General features: G+C 36.6%; 2 protein-coding genes across 3 annotated transcripts; both read left to right on the top strand.

Annotated features, from left to right (window-relative positions):
- Positions 1-272: 272 nt before the first annotated feature.
- Positions 273-10,106, top strand: LOC149951824 (diamine acetyltransferase 1-like). Of its 2 annotated transcripts, XM_090170126.1 has the most exons (6): positions 273-310; positions 373-523; positions 582-633; positions 718-789; positions 6,880-7,016; positions 9,823-10,106. In XM_090170126.1, the coding sequence occupies exons 2-6, from the start codon at positions 449-451 to the stop codon at positions 9,994-9,996; spliced, it is 510 nt and encodes a 169-aa protein (XP_090026252.1). In that variant the 5' UTR covers positions 273-310; positions 373-448; the 3' UTR covers positions 9,997-10,106. The 2 variants fall into 2 exon arrangements, with proteins under 2 accessions (XP_090026252.1, XP_090026251.1); XM_090170125.1 differs by having other exon boundaries at positions 276-523.
- Positions 10,107-11,410: 1,304 nt separating this feature from the next.
- Positions 11,411-19,968, top strand: LOC149951823 (bile acid-sensitive ion channel-like). Its single transcript, XM_090169682.1, has 12 exons — positions 11,411-11,426; positions 11,740-12,097; positions 12,240-12,303; positions 12,368-12,501; positions 14,198-14,283; positions 14,349-14,509; positions 15,686-15,784; positions 15,855-15,963; positions 16,022-16,088; positions 18,840-18,887; positions 18,949-19,033; positions 19,852-19,968. The coding sequence occupies exons 1-12, from the start codon at positions 11,411-11,413 to the stop codon at positions 19,966-19,968; spliced, it is 1,344 nt and encodes a 447-aa protein (XP_090025808.1).
- The last annotated feature ends 3,618 nt before the right edge of the window (positions 19,969-23,586 follow it).

The raw sequence follows: 23,586 nt of genomic DNA, 5'->3' as shown, positions 1-23,586 counted from the left end.
AACTTAAAGTAATTCCTTAAGCCTTTGCCTTTTTGTGATTCATTCGTTGCCTGCTTTTTCAAATGCTAAAATACTGATTTCCCGACGTCCGAGAAATGTTTAAAATCTAATGTAGACCTGACCTTCGCATTTAGTTGAGTTGCTGACTATTAGTTCAGAAATGTATCTAGTGATGGCGCCACGTAATCACCTGCTGCTGGCTAGTCGCCATTACCGGGTGGGATCGGCCTATTTAGAAGACCTTGAATCGGAAACTGCGGATGTATCGGGTTGATGGTTGGATTGAACTAGTGTTAAAACTAGAGAAAAGGTATAGTCTGCGCCATATTTGTAGAATACTTTTACATTGACAGAAGGGCCTCCGCTTTACAGTGCGTCAACGAGACTTGTTCCGCTTGCGTTCCGCGATTCGAAGGGAAGTCTTTTAAGGTTTTAGCTATAATTTAAAATGGCTGAAAATATCGACTTTAAAATTAGGGATGCCGTGATCGAAGATTGCGATGCCATCTCTGACTTAATTATGGTAAGCTCAAATTTATTTTTGTAAATGTCACGTGGCTACAAAAATGTCTTTACAATAGCAATTGGCGGTGTACGAAAAGAGCCCCGAGCAAGCTGAATTAAAAGGAAAGGGTAAAAAATGCGCCGCTAGATGTCACTTCAAGAAAAGTCAAATCAACGCGCCAAATTTAAATTTTACAATTTAATTTTTTGTAGATTTGAGAAGGGATGGCTTTGAAACCAAAAATCCCCTATTTTTCTGTAAAGTGGCCGAAATCGAAAGCAAAAGTATGATTTTTATTTATTATTTAACATAAGTAACCAAATGAGAATAAGTGTGACACGTAAATTAAATATATCTTGGCTCCACCAGCGTGATAAACTTTCAGATTTTACTTAATGAACGAAAACAAAGTGTAGCACTATTAGCACAAACTGCAACGGTTTTAGAGTTTGCGAGTTCCTATACAAATCTGGCAGGTTCTATCATTTCGCTATTATGAATGCATTCAATGGAATTAAAGTTTTTTTGTTTAAATTATAAATAACTACTGAGGAAACAACTAATTTTCTATTTGAGAAAATTACTAATTTTCTATTTGAGAAAATTACTAATTTTCATATTGAGGAAATTACTAATTTTCATATTGAGGAAATTACCAATTTTCATATTGAGGAAATTACTAATTTTCATATTGAGGAAACTACTAATTTTCATATTGAGGAAATTACTAATTTTCATATTGAGGAAATTACTACTTTTCATATTGAGGAAACTACTAATTTTCATATTGAGGAAATTACTAATTTTCATATTGAGGAAACTACTAATTTTTATATTGAGGAAATTACTAATTTTCATATTGAGGAAATTACTAATTTTCATATTGAGGAAATTACTAATTTTCATATTGAGGAAATTACTAATTTTCAAATTGAGGAAATTACTAATTTTCATATTGAGGAAATTACTAATTTTCATATTGAGGAAATTACTAATTTTCATATTGAGGAAATTACTAATTTTCATATTGAGGAAATTACTAATTTTCATATTGAGGAAATTACTAATTTTCATATTGAGGAAATTACTAATTTTCATATTGAGGAAATAACTAATTTTCATACTGAGGAAATAACTAATTTTCATACTGAGGAAATAACTAATTTTCATACTGAGGAAATAACTAATTTTCATATTGAGGAAATTACTAATTTTCATATTGAGGAAATAACTAATTTTCATTTTGAGGAAATTACTAATTTTCATATTGAGGAAATTACTAATTTTCATATTGAGGAAATAACTAATTTTCATTTTGAGGAAATTACTAATTTTCATATTGAGGAAATTACTAATTTTCATATTGAGGAAATAACTAATTTTCATATTGAGGAAATAACTAATTTTCATACTGAGGAAATAACTAATTTTCATACTGAGGAAATAACTAATTTTCATATTGAGGAAATTACTAATTTTCATATTGAGGAAATTACTTATTTTCATATTGAGGAAATTACTAATTTTCAAATTGAGGAAATTACTAATTTTCATATTGAGGAAATAACTAATTTTCATATTGAGGAAATTACTAATTTTCATATTGAGGAAATTACTAATTTTCATATTGAGGAAATTACTAATTTTCATATTGAGGAAATTACTAATTTTCATATTGAGGAAATTACTAATTTTCATATTGAGGAAATTACTAATTTTCATATTGAGGAAACTACTAATTTTCATATTGAGGAAATTACTAATTTTCATATTGAGGAAATTACTAATTTTCATTTTGAGGAAATTACTAATTTTCATTTTGAGGAAATTACTAATTTTCATATTGAGGAAATAACTAATTTTCATATTGAGGAAATAACTAATTTTCATACTGAGGAAATAACTAATTTTCATACTGAGGAAATAACTAATTTTCATATTGAGGAAATTACTAATTTTCATATTGAGGAAATTACTAATTTTCATATTGAGGAAATGACTAATTTTCATATTGAGGAAATTACTAATTTTCATATTGAGGAAATTACTAATTTTCATATTGAGGAAATTACTAATTTACCAAGGGAATTAAAAATTTAACCAGGGAATTACTAATTTAACCAGGGAATTACTAATTTAACCAGGGAACTACTAATGTAACCAGAGAATTACTAATCTAACCAGGGAATTACTAATATAACTAGGGAATTACTAATTTAACCATGGAATTACTAATTTAACCAGGAAAATTACTAATTTAACCAGGGAACTACTAATGTAACCAGCGAATTACCCATTTACATAGAGAATAACCATTATACCCAGGAAATTAACAATAGACGGTAAAATAAATGGGGGGGGGGATTTTAAACCGTCATTGCCACTTAAAAACTGGACACTAGCCAGGGAGGGAACACCGGATTGGTTGGTATTGGAGCATGCGCAGAGGCCAATTTTTAATTTTCGCCGAGTAACAAATAAGTCAAATATCTAAATCGTGATTCTTCGTAGAGCACGTGGCGCCATCTAAGTAAACTGACCATTATATTTCGGGAATAAAAGCTAGACAAAATGGTTGTTTAACTGTAAATTTACCTATAACTTGAATTCTTTAAATTAAAATACAAATTATTAACTGAGATCAATGGTAATGACGTGAAAAACGGTTGAAATGATTTCAGTGACAATTAAAGTCGCGAAGCGGAGAGGCTGGCAGCCATGCTCTCACGAAACGTTTCCCCTTTTTTCGTACCCCCAAATTCAAAAACCCTTCAGAGGCTGGGAAGCCGTTGGAATTTATTTTACCGTCTATATATCCAGGAAATACCAATTTACCTAGAATATTACTAATTTACTATTAAAGAAATTATAATAATATGCTATTAAAGAAATTATAATAATATGCTATTAAAGAAATTATAATAATATGCTATTAAAGAAATTATAATAATATGCTATTAAAGAAATTATAATAATATGCTATTAAAGAAATTATAATAATATGCTATTAAAGAAATTATAATAATATGCTATTAAAGAAATCATCTAATTTACCATTTAAGAAAACTACTAATTTACTAATTAATGAAATACATAATTTTATAATTGGGGAAATTGGTTATTTTCTAAGAAAACTTGAAGTTTTATAAATAAGGAAATTATGAATTTACTAATCAAGAATACTACAATCATACTAATTAATTCAATTATCTCCGGTATTGTTTCGTCGTAAACCGCGTATATTGAATAATTGAAGTATTACTAAAAGGAAGTTTATCAGGCACACGTCGAGATAGTTAGTACGCTTCTTGTAAGCTACAGTTTTTACACACAATCCCTAAACTAAATGATACGACAAATTAAAGGGAATTGAAAACCCTCTCGATAGCCCAATACTGCATTTGGCGCCACGGTGCCCAGAGCTTTAATTGTGCCCATATTTGTAATTTTGACATTATTTCGCCTAACTCTTAACCCATTGGAGTTATAAAACTAAATGATTCCTAGAAATCATATTAAAAAAATTGTATAGTCGGGTACCCGATTACTCGAATAAGCTGCTCTCTAAACTAGTCGAGTATTGGTTTTTTCATAAGCCTATCATCTCTAAGTTTGAAACGCGCATAGCGCCCTTTGTACCACCACTGGACGGGCGAAAAAGAAGAAATCTGGCGATAGTATCGGCACCTGGTAGAGATAAATTGAAGCTTCTTCCTTCCCCCTTTCTCTCTCTACGCACCTCTTTCTTACCAAAGCAGCTGGTATCATGCATTGCGGGACGCGTTACGTTTCTATTTTCCGCCACCGGGTGGATTTAGCGCTCTACTATCGCCAGTCGTTTGCTTGAACCAACACTGCCTTTCGATTCAAACTTAGGGTTGATAGGCTTATGGTTTTTTCTATACTCGTTGTTTCAAAGTTCAAAGAGGGATTTTTACAACTTTTTGGGGAGCAATAAACGGTACCTACAAATTTCTGAAAACTGTGGTTCATTTAAATTAAAGGAATATTTTTCAGCACAGAAAGTTACTTTTGGCTCCTTTTAAATTAAATTTTATAATTACTTGAAGAAAACCAGCTCCTAATCAAGTGCTCGATAACCCGACTCGTTAAAAAATATTACTCGGGGTTTTGTTTTTAGTTACTAGACTCGAATAAGATAAATTTTCCCCTTAATCAAGTACTCGACTTAAATATTACTCGACTCGAATACTCGATGAAAAAAAATTGATACTCGATAACCGACTCGATTGCCTAAAACCACTACTCGCACAGCCCTAGCAGCTCCAGTTTTGTACTTTTTCAATTTCACTGTTTTCATATCACTATAGCCACGGTCACACTAGAGTTTGAATGCCAGTTTTGACCGCCGACGATAATTCTTGGTTCACACGTGTGAAATCGCTTCAACCAGGTTCGCTTATAGCCAAGGCTTAATGTCATTTCAAATTATGACCAGAATTTTCAAAATACTAAAATGTAACCCAAAAAATAGTTAATCATGTTTACTATACATACAGTAATATTATTTTACATTATTTAGAATTTTATTCCCATTATTTTTGAAAATATAAGCAATTTTACTTGCCCGCCTTATCGTTTTGAAAGCGATTCTAAGCGAACCGACTTCGACGAGTTGCTTCCCGAACAAACACGAAGCGATTTCTCACGCTGGTTTTGAAAACTAGTTATCTAAAACCAAGCGATTTTAGGGGCAAGTGTGAACCTGGCTTATCTGACGCATTCCCAAGTACATTTTATTTACGTTTCCCCGCGTTTCGGGGGGTAGACTCGTAGACGGCCAAAGTCTGACACCGGATAGCTTAAATTAGGTGTTAATTTCCGTAGCTTAGTCTTATTTTTGCGGTTATTTTCTGTGGAAATATTTATTGAGAACGCGTTGTAATTAATTTTTCACGGGGTGATTTACCGGTTGGGGGGATATTTTTCATAATGTGAAGAAAGCGCCTCATTTTAGTTAAAGATCATCTTATAGCTTGTTTTCCACTAGCGCGCGTCATAATGTTATTTTCTTTACGCGCGTAAAAACGGTTGAACGTTTCAAAACTGAGAAACGCGTCCTATAGCGCGCGCCAGTGGAAAACAAGCTTTAGACTGTTATACAGGGTGTTAACTAAAAAACGATACAGAGCCAATTACTCAAAATGTGTTTTAGGTAAGAATTTGAAATTTGCAGGTTACACCGAGGGTGCAGGGGGACAAATGACCTTGAAGCATGTCTTCAAGGTCATTCAAATTTTATCTCCATTAGAGTTAGAAGAATGGTTCCAATTGGAAATGTGTTCTACGTTTAATTTTAAGTCTAAACAGCTTTGACATGATCTAATTTGAAAAATGGGAAACCGAGAAATGTTAGACCAAAAACCATAAGGTCGTGTGTGGTATTCTAATCAAGACACGACATTTAACGGCTTATAAATCGAAAACTACCAGATCTAATGGATCAAAATTGTCGTGACACTCTAAACTGAGTGGGGTTGTTCAAAATTTGTAACTTATGATGAACTTAAAGCATTAGTTCAAATCATTAAAAATTTATCTCGAGAACCATTAGGATTAGGAGAATGGTTCCAATTAGAAAAATGCCCACCAAGGTTTTTTAAGCCAAATTACCTTTCACCTGAGGTAAATAAATCAATAAAACTCCAAAATAAACATTAATTAATTGTTTTAAGACTTACCAAGTATTTTTATTAACTTTTTGAGTTTAAATGTTTTAAACACAAAAGAAACGAAACAAGTAATTGAAATAAATAAGCAACTAATAAACGTAAAAATTATTTACAAATAATTTAAATAAATAAATTAAAGTGTTGGTTGCACGAAAAATCGATAGTAATAAAAACGAATGAACGCGGGCTTGTTTTGAAGCCCAGGACGTTCTCTTTCCAAAAATGTCATTGTCGAAGCAAATTTACAAGCCAGTGTATTAACTTTGAGTCCGAAACTGACCTTTTTCGCTCCCCAAAATCCGGAAATTTTCGGCGAATTTCTCTCCTCCGTAGCACGAGCAATTTGGAGCAAATCAAAGCTGTAGTTTTATTCCTAAAATAGAAGGAACTGAAGTGGAGGAATTCTGTTTACTTGTAGAAGTTTTCAAACCGGAGGTTTTTAATCATAATATTAGGCTTATTATCAAAATAAAAAATATTTTTTTTACGCGCGCGCTAAGCGGCGCGCGCGACCCGACGATGCAATTCGAACATTTGTTCCACCGTTCGGACGATTGAAATTCGAACCAATGTACCTACCCCTGCATTATAGCCTGTCACACTTTTGTCTGTACGTTACTTATGTATTATTATTATGTCAAATGAATACGTATAAATTGTTTTAATTGATTTTATTGATAGGAGTTGTGGGGTTTGTGATGTATTTTTTTCATTACTCAACGTGGCACGGCAAGGTCATTCACTTGGAAGACTTTTACGTCGAAGAAGAATTTCGCGGAAAGGGAATTGGTTCTGCTTTGTTCAAGACCATAGCCCAGGTCGATTCGTAATTACACCAGGCAAATATAGTTATCAACTTGAAATGTCTTTGGAAGACTATGGTGACCCTGATTATTATCATAGAAACGTGCGTGGTTTGCAGCGGAGATTTCGCTCTCCGCGTGCTAAGCTAGACGCGGCTACTAGTGGACATTAAGCCTCGTCTCTAATTGAATATCAGTTACCTCCTTTTCTAATCATCTTAATACTTGATTTTAGTCATAACAAAGATAATATAGAACACCGTACCCTATATTCGAATCCTGAGAGCTTTCTGATTGACGTTTTTGTAACGAGGCGCTTACCCACTTCCGGCACCTGACCTCCGAAAAACCAGCCTCCATCGCTCGTTGTATTGTCCTATCACGGCCAACTTTGATGACGCGTGGTTACGCGAACAGAGTGCCATCAAAATTGGCCGTGGTATTATCTATAGTTGGTTACTGTGATATTATGTAAATGATATAGTTTTGAATGTGGCGCCTACATTATCCCTACAGCCGCTGTACGTAGCGACATCTTGTATTAAGTTAAGAAGTGGAAATGGCGCGCTTTCAGGCTACCTAGTCATGTTGTATAAAACTCTCTATTGTTATTGTTATTTGAATTGGTTTTTACTCGTCATAAAAACATAATATGGTGTCAAGAAGTTGAAACGAACTGTCCGCAAGTTTTATTTTTGTCCAAAACTTAAGCCTTTACAAAGGATTATTATTTCTTCGTAGACTATTATTTTGAAACCGAAGTGGATCAGGCTGAAGACATTTTTCAATCGTAAACATGGTAGCAGCAGATGCCGTAGTCAAAGACTATATATACTGAAAGCGAATCGTATATATAGACTTTGACCGTAGTGTACGCCTAGTGTACGGCGTGTATGCCAAACTTACTAAAGCTTTGTAGATATTTTGCTATTGAAAATAACGTCCTGTACCTACGAGCAAGATTTTTTCTCGTTTTCAAAAACCTGGAGAACCGATTGAAGAATTTATCACGTCGCTGTACCAGCTATCAGAGCATTGTGATTTTGACAAACTAGTCAATCTCCAAGAAGAAATGATACGATACCGCATAGTTGTTGGCATTAGCGATCAAGCTTTATCCGAAAAACTACAATCGGATCATAAACTCACATTTGAAAAAGCTGTTATCGTAGTTCGCCGAAGTGAGGTCAAACGAAGGAATTGAAAGCTGAAACTCAAGCCGCGAATGCTAATGTTGACAAAGTTAGATGGTCATCGTTTAAACCAAGGACAAAGTCGTCATCAGAACTAAGACCAGTAGCGGCGCCAGGATTTTTGGGGAGGTAGGCCAACCATTTGGAGGCCCCACCAAAATTATGGAGGCCCATCCAACTCCATTTTTTCAAATCCGCCCACGTGGATTATTTAATTTTTTTTAAGCAAGTGGTGAAATTTTTGGGTAAAATGGTTACGTCAAAGAAAAGTGACTCGTACCTTTGGAAGGAATAAAAATAGCAGGGTCGTTAAGCAAATCACTCGCATTGAATATTGAAAAATTAATAAATAAATTAATTATTTCGCAAATAGATTACAGAATTTTCTGATATTAAAAAATTTGGAGGCCCATATATTAAATTTCGGAGGCCCCTTAAGACGACTTTTGGAGGCCCCTACCAAAATTTCAAGTAGGCCCAGGCCTACCCCGGCCTGTTGCTGGCACCGCTACTGACTAAGACAATTAATAAGCCGCCAAATGATCAGAATAGCAAACCAGTCATGCAAGGTTGCCAGAAACGTGGTTCAGATAATCAACACAAAATCGATGATTGCCCGGCAAGTTTTGTCAGTTGTAATAAACGGCAAAGTAAAGCGGAAACACAAATATTCTTGAAAACTACCGCAAAGACGTTGAACGCCATCACGAAAGAAGTCCTCGATCGCCGCCAGCACAAAATACAGGTGCCGACACACATAATGAGGCGACAACTAACCATAGAAGAACAAGATCTGAAAGACTCATAAGAAACTAAATAGACTAAATTTAAAACGAAATTTTTAGTAAAAATTTGGTATTTTAAATGAATCTTGTTTTTCAATATTAAAAAAAGGAGATGTGATATTATGTAAATAATATAGTTTTGAATGTACCCCCTACATTATCACTACACCCGCTGTACGTAGTGACATCTTGTATTAAGTTATTGTAATTGTATCACTCTGACTAGTGTAAATATAATTAACTTGAAATAAAGTAATTTTCAACGATTGACTGTACACTATAGAACAATTTTTTTTTAAATTGTACAGTTAATCGTTGAAAATTACTTTATTTCAAGTTAATTGTATTAAGTTAAGAAGTGGAAATGGCTTGCTTTTCTACCTAGTCATGTTGTATAAAACTCTCTATTGTTATTCTTACTTGAATGTGTTTTTACTCAACATAAAAACATAACAGTTACCATGGTAACTATGGAGCAAATGTTTTCGGAGTTCCGACAGGAAGTGGGTAAACTTTATTCATTACGCGTGAGGCGGTGATTTTATATTAACCTTTGGTCGGAACTAGACCAGTGACAAATCATCCAAGACCTTCTAATCTTGGTTTCTTAAATCAATTTTATATTAAGTCTATTTTTCCGATTGAGTGTCGTTGATTTTCATTTCGCGGCGTGGTTTCTTAGCGACGGCAGTCAGCCAATGAATTTGAAAAACGCGTGACGTTTTCTCTAGCCGCTTCTGCAGCACGGTTCCAAAGGATCCGCAGACATTCGAAGTGTATACTTATATAGATTCCTGCTAATAACTAATTAGCAGTGATCTAATGTATAGTTTTAATCTCCAGGAGACGATTAAGACTGGCTCAGCTTATTTCAATTTCTCCGTATTGTCTTGGAACGAACCTTCGATCAAGTTTTATGAAAAACGAGGTGCCAAAAACCTCAGCGACATCGAACAATGGAGAATGTTCAGATTACAAGGGGACGAGTTAGTGACGTTAGCGAAAGGAAATGATTAATTAAGACGAGCTACTCTCAGTTACATCTTTATTAATTTGCCTACATGTTTGATGAGGTTTACCATTTTTTATTTTCTTGCGTTGTGAAAAGAATAAATTTATGTACCGAATTTTACCGTTTCTTCTCATATCTTTTTAGTTTGAGCAAGAACGTATATATGTATAACAACGTTGAACAAAAGGCATCGCTTGGGCCATGATTTAATCGCTTTTAGAATAACTCCGCCCTAAAATCCGCGTTCAGCGCGTGCTTGAACTATAGAAACGGTTTAAACCATTAGCGCGCGCCGCACGCGGTTTTTTTGGGCGGAGTTATTCGGTAACCGATTGCATCATGGCACCAGGCGCCAATTTGATCGTTCAACGTCTTATACTTATATACGTTCTTGGTTTGAGTAAATCTCTTTCTTAGAAAATAACAACATGGCACAGACCATAATAATATCTTTATCCTCAGCCATCTCAAAACTGGCTTGATCAATCTAACGTGTACTCCACCACTAAATTCGATAAGCCACGGTTGCCCCGCTATAGCTAGGGCTTGAAATTCCATTTTCCTACGATGAGTTAAAATAGCGCCAGAGATCTTCAAAGTGTGGCTTACTAGCCGCTGGAAGTAGGCTGCAAGAAGCAAAAAATCAAAGTTCTTTTTTTACCTATCACACGAACCCAAACCTTAATGTTCGCATTTCCCTGCTGCTTGGCTTTGCGCTTGTTGCGGCCTACTTCCAGGGGCTAGTAGGCCACATTTTGAAGCTCTCTAGCGCTCTTTTAACTCATCGTAGGAAAATGGGGAAAAAACTTCTCAACTCACCCCCTACAACTCCTTAAAATTTTGCATAACTTTTTGAAACATCCTGTATACCTTACAATTTATTACCGAAAGTGTTTATCTCGACCTTCAAAATGTTTATCTCGACTTTAAAATTTTTTTACTCGTCCTTCAAGAATGTTTACTCGTCCTTCAAGAATGTTTACTCGACCTTCAAAATGGCAATTTATTTAATTGGAAATTTGAATACCCGTAATCTAATGGCTTTACCGGAAGCGACTTTCCCACCTGTACAAGTTCTACAAAATTGTGCGGAAAACAAAGTTTTCCATTGGTCAATAATGATCGAATGATTATAAAACGAGGCGTGTCTGCACGAAGAGGAAAACAATATTTAGCAAACACAATAACGTGTTAGCAGCCCATATTCAATATCACAGTTGAACGATTGTATACCATTACGAAAAATATGATTGCCAATATGATTGCCAAACTATTAAGTTATTCGAATTCACAACGACAAGCGTAGTGCTTAATCCCTCTATTTCAATAGACCGTTTTCACATTTCTGGTCATTATGAGACTAAGCCTTAAGTCCTAGACATCGACAGTGTTGAAATTAAAGTATGTGTTCGAGAAACAATGAAAACTAAAACAGGTATGTATTTTGATAATCGATAATGTTAATATCGTCCCCTTACAGGTATTTGAGCATATTTCTTTAGTGGTTAGTTTACTTAAAGTATAAAATCTAAATTGATTATTTGCTAAGAAAGTAAATCGCAACCTTAAGTAATTCTTCTTGGCCATTGCGCAATATAAGAAGTCCACGGAAGGCTGTCCAAGCGTATTTAGCGGCCAAGACTTTTGAAATCGAAGTCACATGCTATGATTTATTTTCTAGGTACTTGACGTTCGCTTAAGAATATTCAGAAACAGACTATACGATTTGAGTTTGTAAATTTTCGTAGATCTATTCTTAAAAGGTCGCATTCTAGCCTTAGAAAGTGTAGGATTCGAAGAATCGCAGCCCAAGAGGATAATCAATATGGCCAATTCGGTAACGAACGACCCACGACCAGCCTGCGAGGCCCCGTGCAGGGACAATTACATGTCCAAGAGTGGCGTCAAAATTAATTTTAAACGCTTCTCCTTCCGCAAGACCCAAGTCCCCAAGTATTTTGTGTGCATAGCCTGTTTTATCGTATGTATGTTGCAAATGATGAGTTTCCTGAATGTCTATTACTCCTTCAATACATCGGTGGACGCCGAAGTCGTGACCGACCGTGACTCGCAACTTCCGGGGATCACCATATGTTACAACACTGAGTAATCATCAAGGCTGCAAAAACGTCGCGATGGCAAAAAATTCCCCGTTAAGCCTAAAGTCGTCGCGGCGTTTTTGCCCGAGTGATAACCAGACTTAATACGACTACAGGTTTTCAAACGCTTTGCTACTAATACTTTATAGATTGTTCGATTACATCATGTGCAACAGATCGAAGAGTTATTGCAACTTGGCAAAAAAAGTTAAAGTGAGTTACGCACCGAAGTGACTTAAAAGATGTCCGAAATAAAGTTAATTTTCTTACGTTATAGAACCTTTCTTCGGGCCGAGACGACATATCTTACTTAACAAACCAACCTGAATACCGAATCGATATGTTGAGGAATTGCGTTTTCAGAAATTTCAACCTCACCGACGACCAAATTGACGTTAAACATTGCGTTAGGTAGGAAAAATTCCTAATTTTGGAAAATACTTTTTTTTCTGAAACAGGTAGCTTCTCAGGCTTTCCCTCACTTTTTCGAAATACATTGCGGAGAAAAATAGGCATCACTAAATATATTATACAGGGTGTTTCAAAAGGTTATGCAACAATTTTAAGGAGTTGTAGGGGGTGAATTGAGAAGTATGCCTGTTTTTCCCCATTTTCCTACGATGAATTAAAATAGCGCCAGAGAGCTTCCAAGTGTGGCCTACTAGCCCCTGGAAGTAGGCTGCAACAAGTGCCAAACCTAGCAGCGGAGAAACGCGAACATTAGCGTGTGCTAGGAAAAAAGGACTTTGTAAACCAATCACACAAACCCAAACCTTAATGTTCGCGTTTCCCTGCTGCTTGGTTCGGCGCTTGTTGCAGCCAACTTCCAGGGGCTAGTAGGCCACACTTTTTATGGTCTCTAACGCTTTTTTAACTCATCGTAGGAAAATGAGAAATACGCACTGTTAAAAGTAAAGGTTTTATTTTAAACCTCTAAAGTGGTTAAAACTTTTCCCGATATTTAAGACCTTTCAGGGTTTTATCATAAAACATATTGAAACCTTCTGCTCCCCAAATTCAGTCCTTTTGTGGAGTGTTTAAATACTTATTTTACATTCTTTTATCCATTTTACTTCATAAACAGTAAGAAGTTAATCCTTTTTAACTTCATTTTCAGTCCTTTATAGGCCCTTATTTTTTTATTTTTTTTTATTATTCAATACGACTCAATTTATTAACCATTTAAATGGCCAGATAAGGCTGGTTTTCGCTCGGAGGAAATAGCCGAATGAGCGTCCCTGAAGTCGTTGAACGAAGGGAATTAATCACGTAAAGTATTATTTAATACTTTCAGTTTTTGATATACACATAGCAAGCACTCTTTGGTGCTGATATTTGGGTTATCATAGTTTGACGCCTTAATCAATATCCTATATATTTAAAATCTGTTTTAAATCAAATTTTTAGTTACATTTTCCTGGTGATTGGAATTTCTTCGCATTGTGTTATTTTAAAGAAAATATTAAAAAAAGAAATAACGTATTCAAATACTTGTCTCGAAATTCGTCCATATCCTTTTTTTCTTCGTTTAAGGGAATTAAATGGGTATTAAAAAGGACTAAATGTTAGAACATAACCTTTTTATACCTTTTCCACCAGGACTGGAAAAGGTTTATTCTTAGGGCTAGTTCCTTTTCAATACCCCAAAAGGTATTGTATTAATCATGAAAGAGTAAAATGGGTCTAAAATAATTGATTAGACCGTTTATAGTAAGCAAATGGTTTGAAATAAATTAAAGGTCCAATTTTGGTCGTTTTATAAACCTTTATTTTTAACAGGCATACTTCTCAACTCACCCCTACAACTCCTTAAATATTTGTGTAGCCTTTTGAAACACCCTGTATACTCACTTTCTAAAACAATTGCATCGGGAAAATATGGTTTTTATGTAAGTAAATATCCCTACGGAATATAAATTTTACATTTGACATCGACGTTAAGCGGAGTACTACACGCGGTAAGTTTTAGCCGTGATGGGGTGTACATATTAGATAGGAAATTAACTCCCATTAAAGGTGCCTTAAGCCGGGGAACTTGAGGATGTACATGTTTCATTTTAATGGTCGATTTATTTTATAACCTTTTTGTCTCACAAATTGGTGCTAGTGCTTGGGCTTTCAATGGTCTCGAACCGTGCACAGTCATCAACGCGGATTGGGCCACGCCTCTTAGAAACCCAGGTGGCTACGCCGGTAACAAAAACAGGGACATTCTTAGTGAAGGACACCTTTGCTAATCGGATGCCTATTTAATACAGAGTTCATGTACGGAGTCGAAACTCACGTGCCGCAAATCGAAAATGCCACTGTGGCGTTGGGTGTGGACGTGTACATGCATAGCCCGAAGGACATACCGACGAGACACATCCGGTCTTACTTCATCACCATGGGCAGCGTCTACAAAGCCAATTTCAAGAAGGTAACAGACGATACTATTTAAACGGAATCAACAGCTAGGAGTAACAAACACAATGAGGACGCAGCTAGCCTTTAAACCGAGGGGCTAACCACTCTTAGAAAATCTGTACACCGGATTACGCTTAGATTACCACTGCCAAAGGCAGGGACTTCAAAGATTACGCGTAATCCCATTAGTACAGTCAAAGGTACGGCTCTGTACACCGATTACGCGGAGTGATCAGCCCCTCGCTTTAAACACGCTAAGGCAGTGTTGTGTACAAATTTCATTGGACGAGCCTTTACGCTGAACGTTTTATGGGGGGGGGGGGGGGTAGTCAATTTCCGATTTTTCCCCTTCCGACGGCAGCAGGCGCTAAAGCGTCTAATCAATGAAAAATGTACACAAGAAAATCCACGACTTTTGACGGGTTGCGTTCTCCTTGTGCGGGGTGTTGTGTTTGTTGGGCCCTAAATGGGTTAGAGTGTGCAATAACTGGTGGCTTTACCGGGGAGTCGTGGTCCGGCTCTTGTAACCCATAAGGGCGGTGGCGCACTGGGAGATGTTAGCTCTGATCAAATGGTCCTATCTCCACCTCCGACTTCGGTCAGGTTTGGGCTGGATACTGAACTTTGGTTCAGGCTAACGGAGAGGGTCCAGGCAAACTGGCTGCCTCGGCGGATTGGGTAGCCTGCTGTGGGGCGGCGAGCCTCCATATGCGGGCACGGCGGTCCTGTTTCCCGGCCTTTTGGAGCCCACCGGGATCTCCGGTGCCAGCTGTGCCGGGTTACTTGGGCTGCTGTGTGCTTGTCGTTCCCCTTTAGGAGCTCTTTCCAAAGGGTTTGGCTCCTTACCTTCATAGGTAGGGTGTCGGCTGGAGTTGCTATAGCATCCATTCTAAATCCCACTGCTGTGTGCGAAGTGGGGATTGGTCCACCCATTGCTGCACCTTCTGCTGGGTTGAGTGGCTTGCGTCAAAGGTGAGACCATCAGTAGTAGGGTTCTGCTACCCATGCTGGATTTGTCACCTGTCCTGGCTAGGGGGACGCTGGCGTAGGGCACTATGATGATAGGCCTCCGGTGGTATGGTCTCTGTTACTAGGTACACCGGGCTATAAATTCTGACACACTGATATGTTTGTTGCTCCTAGCTTCTACTTTATACTAACTGAAATTGAACCTAAACACACTTTACAGACCGTTGTCAAACGCTTGGAACCCCCATATATGACTGCGTGTCACAGTTACACTTTTCATTACCAAAGAAATCGCGAGTTCAAAGACGTTAGTGAGCAGGTAATTGCAAATATTGTATTACAGGTGGCTTAAATGGTTCTCAAGTGAAATATAAATATTGGCTTTTTAGACATGCTACTACCATTGTTTGTGGAGGTATTTGAACGAATCTTGCGGCTGCATACCACGACCTCAACCTTTTATCCTCGATTACAGAGCTTGCAACTTGACTATGAGACGTATGATAAAACAAATGCGTAAATACGTAGTTGAAATCTGATGATTAATTTCCACTAGGGGCCTGTCAAGTTGACATCATATCAATGAAATACATGTGCAAAGCCAGATGTCCCATCGCTTGCCAGTAAGTTTTCTTTCATCCAAAGTTATCCAAAAATATACCTAAAACGTGGATCAATAATAAAAAACACGATGTAACGGACATTTAAATACACACAATCCACACAATATAATAATCAGCTAAGCTAATACCTATAGTGTTGTAAGTCGGAAAATATTCCGGAAAATAACCGAAGCCTTTTTTCCGTATTTTTCCGAAAAAAAGAAAAAAAAGTTTTATATCATGATTAGTCTAATATATTGTTTGGAAATTTAAATAAAGTGGCATTTTCGCCTAGCTTTTTCGATTCTAAAAGTAAAACCAAACCTCTAGACTAGTTTAAACTGATTAACAATATAACACTATTAATGTTTTGTAGTATGTTTACTGATATTAGACATTTTATATCGATAAAAGGTTAAAAAGATTAAAAAACCCTTAAAAAGTAATTTATATTTAAATGTTTATTTTTCCGATTTACGGAAAACCATTTCCGCAATTCGGAAAATTTTCCGGAAAATGTATTTGGCCAAGAAAGGCTTAATTATCTATCCATGTACTGTGACGATTTTATGGTTGGGGTCCAATAATTCCACCCCAGCCAACTCAGTCAATACCGTCAGCAAAATAATTAAAGAAATATTAAAAATGGCCTAACGAATTACACACTCTGATTAGCTATTTATGACGGTTAATTGTAGGCCTTAAATATTATTAAAGATTACAAGGGATTCAGATAAATCAATGAACACTTTTATTAAAGGAATACGGTTATTATGAACTAATGATTACACACTAAAATTAATACTATTACTAATTATAATTAAACAATTCTAACTACGCTCTGGCTCGTTTATGGATTAAAAGGGGATTATCGCGAATGGTACCAATTAAACACTGCGCGACGCTCTATAGCACTTAGTTCACTATTTTAGGAACGAATGCTCTATTTTTGAACTCTATTGGCTTTAGCGTCGGCGTTAAGTTAATGCGTTAGCATAAGTTACTCACGAAGAGCGGTGGCTCCAGGGCGGCGGCTCCAGGGCGGCGGCTCCAGGGCGGCGGAGCTTGATGGGCGGACGTGCACTGTGGCGGTCCTCAATGCGTGGTGGCTGGCGATACGAGATTCGGCTCCCGCGATGAGCTTGACGAAGGCGCTCCGGTATTTCGGCTGGGCACTACGGTCATCGGACGTTCAAAGCTTCGAACTCATCATGACAGCTACTCTGCAACTCTTTTTGAAACTGTTTTCGGCTGCGACAATATTTTTGCTTTTCGATCGTGGCCGATGGCTTTCGAGTCCGATTCTTACTAACTACTCTTTCGCTCGTGACCCCGGCTTACATGCCAAGGGGGAGCGGTCTCGTTTCCGGGCGTTTCACAATCGCGGTCAAGAGGTTCCAAAATATTGCACTTTGTAATACGCGCATCAATTTCCGGCTTCTACGGGACGGTTTCCTCCGGGGCAAAACTAAACATTCGAGCCAGTGACGTCAATGGGGAATACAATGCTATCGAGCCAGAGCTACAAATCTTAAATATTACTTAGCTTAACATAATCACTTTAATAATTAACACTTTATTTACATATATAAAATATATTTGGCAAAACTGAGTTGACCGGGCCGGGTATTGGGCCCCTTATCTACTTTTAAATACTAAACAAGTGGTCACGTTTCAACGCGCCCAATTTATTGGTCACAGTACACAGATATTTTTCTAAAGATATCGACTTAACTTTTATTATCAATGTATTCATTGACGGATGAGATATTAGAAAGAACACTTTAAAAAATATACATAGTAAGAAAAATTTTGAGCTGTACATTTTCTTGCTTAAGTTTTAAGTATATGCATTTTTGGATAAAAAATTAATTGCTCGTGCCCCCACAGAAATGTTTTCCGATCGCCGCCGCTACCTATTACAAGCTTATGAAACTGACTAATTTGGAAACCGCTAAAGGAAAAAGTTAGAATGGGCTTTAAATTAGCCATGGCAAATAAAAATATTTTTGACAACTAAAAGTTAAAATGTCGTGGGAAATTCACAGATTTTAATGTTCCACGCACCCTATGAAAGAGAAAGATTCGAAAATCTAAAAAAAAAATGGGAAAAAATCTTAACTTCAAATTTCAAATTATTGGAGTAAATTTAATTAAAATTGGATACATATGGGTTAAATTGGGTAAATATGATTTATTTAATTATAATGTCGGTAATGTCTGATTAATGTTAATAAATTCAAAATACAGGTTTATTAGAGATATTGAAATATTTTGAATTCATTGGAATAGTTTTCGTAAAAATCCCGTAAATTAATATTGAACCCAATTTGAAAATCCTGAAATCTGAGCGAAAATCAGTTCCAAAATCTCGATATCAGTCAAAAACACGAAATCAACAAGAAAATCGTACTCTGAATTATCAAAACCCCGTTTCAGATTTCTTAAATTACTTTTAGATTCCAAATTCCATTCGCTAAATTTGCAAGTGTCCGATCCCTCACGTTATATTATTCGTAGCTTGCTCTTGGGTGTGGCTTGTGTTCGTTGCCATGGTACCGCGTGTAGATCGGCCATGACATTATAAGACGCCCATGGTGGTCACGTGATTATTTCGCAGAATCGTGTGTCGTTTTGCCTCGTGATCTGTGACGTGAAATTAATATCATGGCGGCCGTTTCAAGGCGGTGGTTAACTATGACGTATGCTTACGACGCTACGAGCAAGCGCACAATAGATTTTTGATGATACCTGTTCTTACTTTTCCTACAGGACGGATTATTACGAGTATAGCATGACTAAAATATGGACCGAAAATAGGTAAGGAATGTTTTATGTCGAACAATTAATATCACACAAATGACAAATAAATAAATTATAGAGAATATTTCCGAACCTACGTAGCGGTTTATGAAGAATTGAGAGGAAATATTGTGGTTACATTTAGTCATAAGCCACAAATAACGGTAATAAACTTAAATTTTTAACACGAAATTATATATTTATACACTAGGAATGTTTTAAGAGCCTTATCCTTTACCAGAGATCGCAATACCTCATTTGTTCTATATAATTATCGAAATACTTGATTTTATTATTAACACTTCTTTCGCGAAGCACATTGTAAGTTTTTTAAAATTAATTAATCATGATGATGTTCCCGAAGGGGTAACGAAACTAGTTGTCGTTTTTTAAAATAAAAACATTTATTGTACAAGAAGTGGATGTTGTGGTTTTTAAGTTACATTGTATGGTCTCCGAGAAGTTCGAGAACTTCTGTGCAGTGGCGGCGCTAGGGGTTAGGCCAGGTAGGCCACTGCCTACCTTCAAATTTCAAGGGGGCCCCAAAATCATCCTATAAATTGATCTAGAAAGGGTCTCAAAATTCTCCCAAGAGATAAAATTCGCTAAAAGAGGCAATAGGCGAATCTCATTAATTAAAGGTTTTAATCGTAATTTTTTATTCAAGCATTTCGTTGAAAAAAAAGGGGGGGGGGGGGTATTGGGCCCATTTATTTGGTTTGCCTACCCTGGTGAAAATTCCTGGCGCCGCCACTGCTTCTGTGTGAGAACGAAACAACGAATCATAGATTCGACCAGTCAATTTTCTCGCAACATTTTACATTCGACGTAGTTGAAGCACCGCCCTTTACTCTAGACGCATTCGCAAAGTATCCTTAGATATTCCAAGTGTATACAAATTTAATTTTCAACTTTTATTTGTTCAATATCATACAATAATACCAAAATCCTAATCTGATTACAATTATTATATCCCACCCAGGCTGTGGAGTTGTTCAGTAATATCGGAGGTTATTTGGGCATTTGGCTGGGCATGTCAGTGCCCCTGTTGTACGACATCATCATAATTAATTTCTTCAAGTTATTCAGGCGATTCTGATACGTATAGGCTTCGTGCGTAGTTTAAATTTTGGTCATAGGTATTTATATATACATATTAAATTGAATATATGAAAGCTGTCTGCTCGTTCAAAATTATCTCTTCACAACTGCTGAAAGTTACAACCTAAAACAGGAATCCATGCCTCTACTTGGAATGCTTATAGCGACTGATTTTCGTCTCGATGTGGCTGACGGTTTTTTGACGTCACTATGTTAACTGAACAAACAACAACAACGTGAGAGGGGAGCCCGCTTAAAGGCAGTAGCGGCGCTAAGGTTTTTTCACAGGTGGGCTAATTATTTTGTGGCCTCTAAGAATTTTGTGGCCCTTACAACCATGGAGTGTAGCTACACTCCATTTTACAAATTTAGTGACCCCTTATAAATTTTCCAGGAAGCGAGAAGAGCAAGGTCATTTTCTTGGTGCGGCTCTCGTCGCGTTTACTGGACCCCCTATGACCTTGTGTCCGACCTGGAGGGGACATGTGCATGCCCGGGGTATTTCCCTAAATTCCCTTTCTTTTCTTTCTATTGTCCATTCAACTTTCTCTCAACTTTCTCTCAATTTCCGCTCCCTTCCTCCCCAATCTATCTGTTTATGGTCTACTATCTTATTGAGTAAACAAATTGATTTTGAAAGTTTTTTTCCAGAAAATTTTTCTTGGCAATAAAACAAATTTCTAGAGATAAAGAAAATTCATAAATTCAAATATGTGGCCTCTTAATTATAAATATGTGGCCCTTTTAATATAAATATGTGGCCCCTCTCAGAAATGCAGGGGGGGGGGCTAAAGCCCACTTCAGCCCACCCTTAGCGCCGCTACTGCTTAAAGGGGATTTTATCTCTCGTAGGCGGGGCCAAAGCCGTCAGAGTGATCTTGCCATACGCGATACGCCAGGATAAGCATTCCAAGTAGAGGTATGGATTTCTGCCTAAAAACATAGAAATTGAAAAGTCGTATGCTATTTCTTCACATAATTAGTTGACAGATATTTAGGCAGATGGCGCTATTTTCCTAAGCTCGAAGCCTATAGATATTTTTTAATGTAAAGTACAATAAAAAATGAGTTTATTTCTGTTTAAGAGATAATGACTACGTTTAAACGATTTTTAGAGTTGCACCTAATCTACGTATTAAATTCTTGGTATAAAAACTGTTATTCAAATATTTTCGACAATTTATCTAGTTAATTAACGATTGTTATACTAATATTTTGTTTGGTGTTTGGCTTAAAGGGACTTTCAAGGGAAAGCTGTGAGGTTGAAGTTCATTTAAGATACGTCATTCGGTCGCCGTTCGTCGAGGGGCTAACCAGTAAGAATTTGCCTGTACACCGATTACGTAATCATTAATGAGTACAGATGAGTACACATGATTACGATGAGTACAGAATAATTACGATGAGTACACATGATTACGATGAGTACAGAATAATTACGATGAGTACACATGATTACGATGAGTACAGAATAATTACGATGAGTACACATGATTACGATGAGTACAGAATAATTACGATGAGTACAGAATAATTACGATGAGTACAGAATAATTACGATGAGTACAGAATGATTACGATGAGTATATAATAATTACCATGTGTACAGAATGATTACGATGAGTACAGAATAATTACGATGAGTACAGAATAATTACGATGAGTACAGAATGATTACGATGAGTACAGAACAATTACGATGTGTACAGAATGATTACGATGTGTACAGAATGATTACGATGAGTACAGAATAATTACGATGAGTACAGAATGATTACGATGAGTACAGAATGATTACGATGAGTACACAGGCAACCCAAAACTCTAAAATTGTTACAGATGAGTAATTGAGTACGGGATAATTCCAATGAATACGCGTGATTACAGATGATTACGCGTGATTTCATAATGATTACGGGTGATTACAGATGAATACGAAGATTACAAATGATTACGGGATTACGAATGAGTACAAAAGATTACAGAAGATTACGTAATCATTACAGTTAGGGTGTACACCGATTAGGGGAAGTGGTTGGCCCCTCGCCGTTCGTCGCATTTACAATGCTCCACTCTGATGACGTTTCAGTGACGTTTTTAGAATCGACTTCCGACCCCTCACACTTCACTTGAAAGTCCCTTTAAGTTTTAAATTTGGGCCATGAATGAATATTTATTTTTTCTTTGTATACACAAATCTCTTTTAGAGGAACCCAATTATTGGTTCCGTGAGAGTATTAAAATTGCATCAGTTCATTGCCCTAATTAAAAATATTAACAAAAATTAAAATATTAACAAAAAGCTACATATGGTACTGATCACCTTCGGTAATCGGTGTAGAAGTGCGTAGCTTTGATTAAGTCCGAACGGTGGAACAAATGTTCGAATTTCATTCGTCCGAAACGCCGAAATAACAATTGTTTCAATTGTTCGAATTGGACAACTTTTTTGATTCATTCGTCCGAATCGGTAGCATCACTTGTCCGAATTCTGTCGCTAAATTAGTATTTCTTATTGCTGTTTTTTGTAGGAATTACGTTGAATGTTGTGGATATCTTAGGTTAGGTTAGGTTAGGTTAGGTTCACGGTAATGTTACTATATTCTTATATTAACAATATTAAAAAAAACCAATTCCTTATTTTCGAAAAAACGATTATTCGAACAAATGAAATTCGCCAGTAAAGTTAACATAAATTGAACGACTAAATGTCTAAATCACCAACAAAAGTTGTGATAAATTTTTCGGGCAAATGAAATACGTTTTCGGACATACGATCCTGTTTTCCGGCATTCGGACATTTGTACCACCGTTCGGACGAATGAAATTCGAACAAATGTACCCAAATCCTCAGTTTCATTTAATAATAATAATAATTTACTAAGCTAATACCCTTGGCACCACCTTAGGCCCAAGTCATCTAGCGACGTTTAATGACTTTAATTATAGGGGGTTGGCTTATAATGTGTAGGAGGGTGGTGGCAAGCGCTTCATGATACACAACAACCCACTACACTCACTATTACCGTTATGGAAGGGGAAACCGAAGAACTAGAGGAAAGTCCAATTCAACGTAAGAGGAGTTGTTACGAGTTCTCACTCAGTGCCACAAGCCTCTGGTGGCGAGGCGAGAAGAGCTAACAACCACTTAACTAATGTCAAAGTCGAATTCAGAATGTGGAAATGCAGAGATTCTAAACCCCACCCTCGCAGACTTTGTAACGAAAGTTCGTCAACTTTCGATTTTTCGCCAGTCTTTCAAGCAGACGATCTGTGTCCAAGTTTTGAGCTTAAATAGCAGACGAACTTTCAATACCAAGTATGCGAGGGTGGTCAAGGTCGTAATAGGTGGTTTCTTTTCACCTGTTCTCGGACAAAGTGTACTCTTTTTACCCTAAAACGTTTTATTCACCTGTTCCGGGGATGAGAATTACTCCGACCCATAAACTATTCGCTCGTTTCAGAGTATTAGGGCTACTCTTTTTACTCCTTCTGGAAGGTGGTGTAAAGGATTAAATCGGATTTGGTCGTCTGCTAGTCAGAATTTATCGGCAGCCATTTTAAAAAAAAAGTTTTTACTCCGACTCAAACTTTTCGCCACCACAGAATCGGAGTA

Source organism: Leiobunum rupestre, chromosome 3 (assembly GCF_980474605.1).
Source record: "Leiobunum rupestre chromosome 3, qqLeiRupe1.1.hap1, whole genome shotgun sequence".
NCBI lineage: Eukaryota > Metazoa > Arthropoda > Arachnida > Opiliones > Sclerosomatidae > Leiobunum > Leiobunum rupestre.
This window is presented reverse-complemented; position numbering and strand designations above follow the sequence as displayed.

Excerpts from the sequence above, each read along its gene's own strand:
- LOC149951824 (XM_090170126.1), top strand. The coding sequence starts at position 449 with ATGGCTGAAAATATCGACTTTAAAATTAGGGATGCCGTGATCGAAGAT. Across the intron at positions 524-581 it reads CCATCTCTGACTTAATTATG|CAATTGGCGGTGTACGAAAA; the intron begins GTAAGCTCAAAT and ends TCTTTACAATAG. Across the intron at positions 634-717 it reads AGCTGAATTAAAAGGAAAGG|ATTTGAGAAGGGATGGCTTT; the intron begins GTAAAAAATGCG and ends AATTTTTTGTAG.
- LOC149951823 (XM_090169682.1), top strand. Across the intron at positions 12,304-12,367 it reads ACTTGGCAAAAAAAGTTAAA|AACCTTTCTTCGGGCCGAGA; the intron begins GTGAGTTACGCA and ends CTTACGTTATAG. Across the intron at positions 14,510-15,685 it reads ACAAAGCCAATTTCAAGAAG|ACCGTTGTCAAACGCTTGGA; the intron begins GTAACAGACGAT and ends CACACTTTACAG.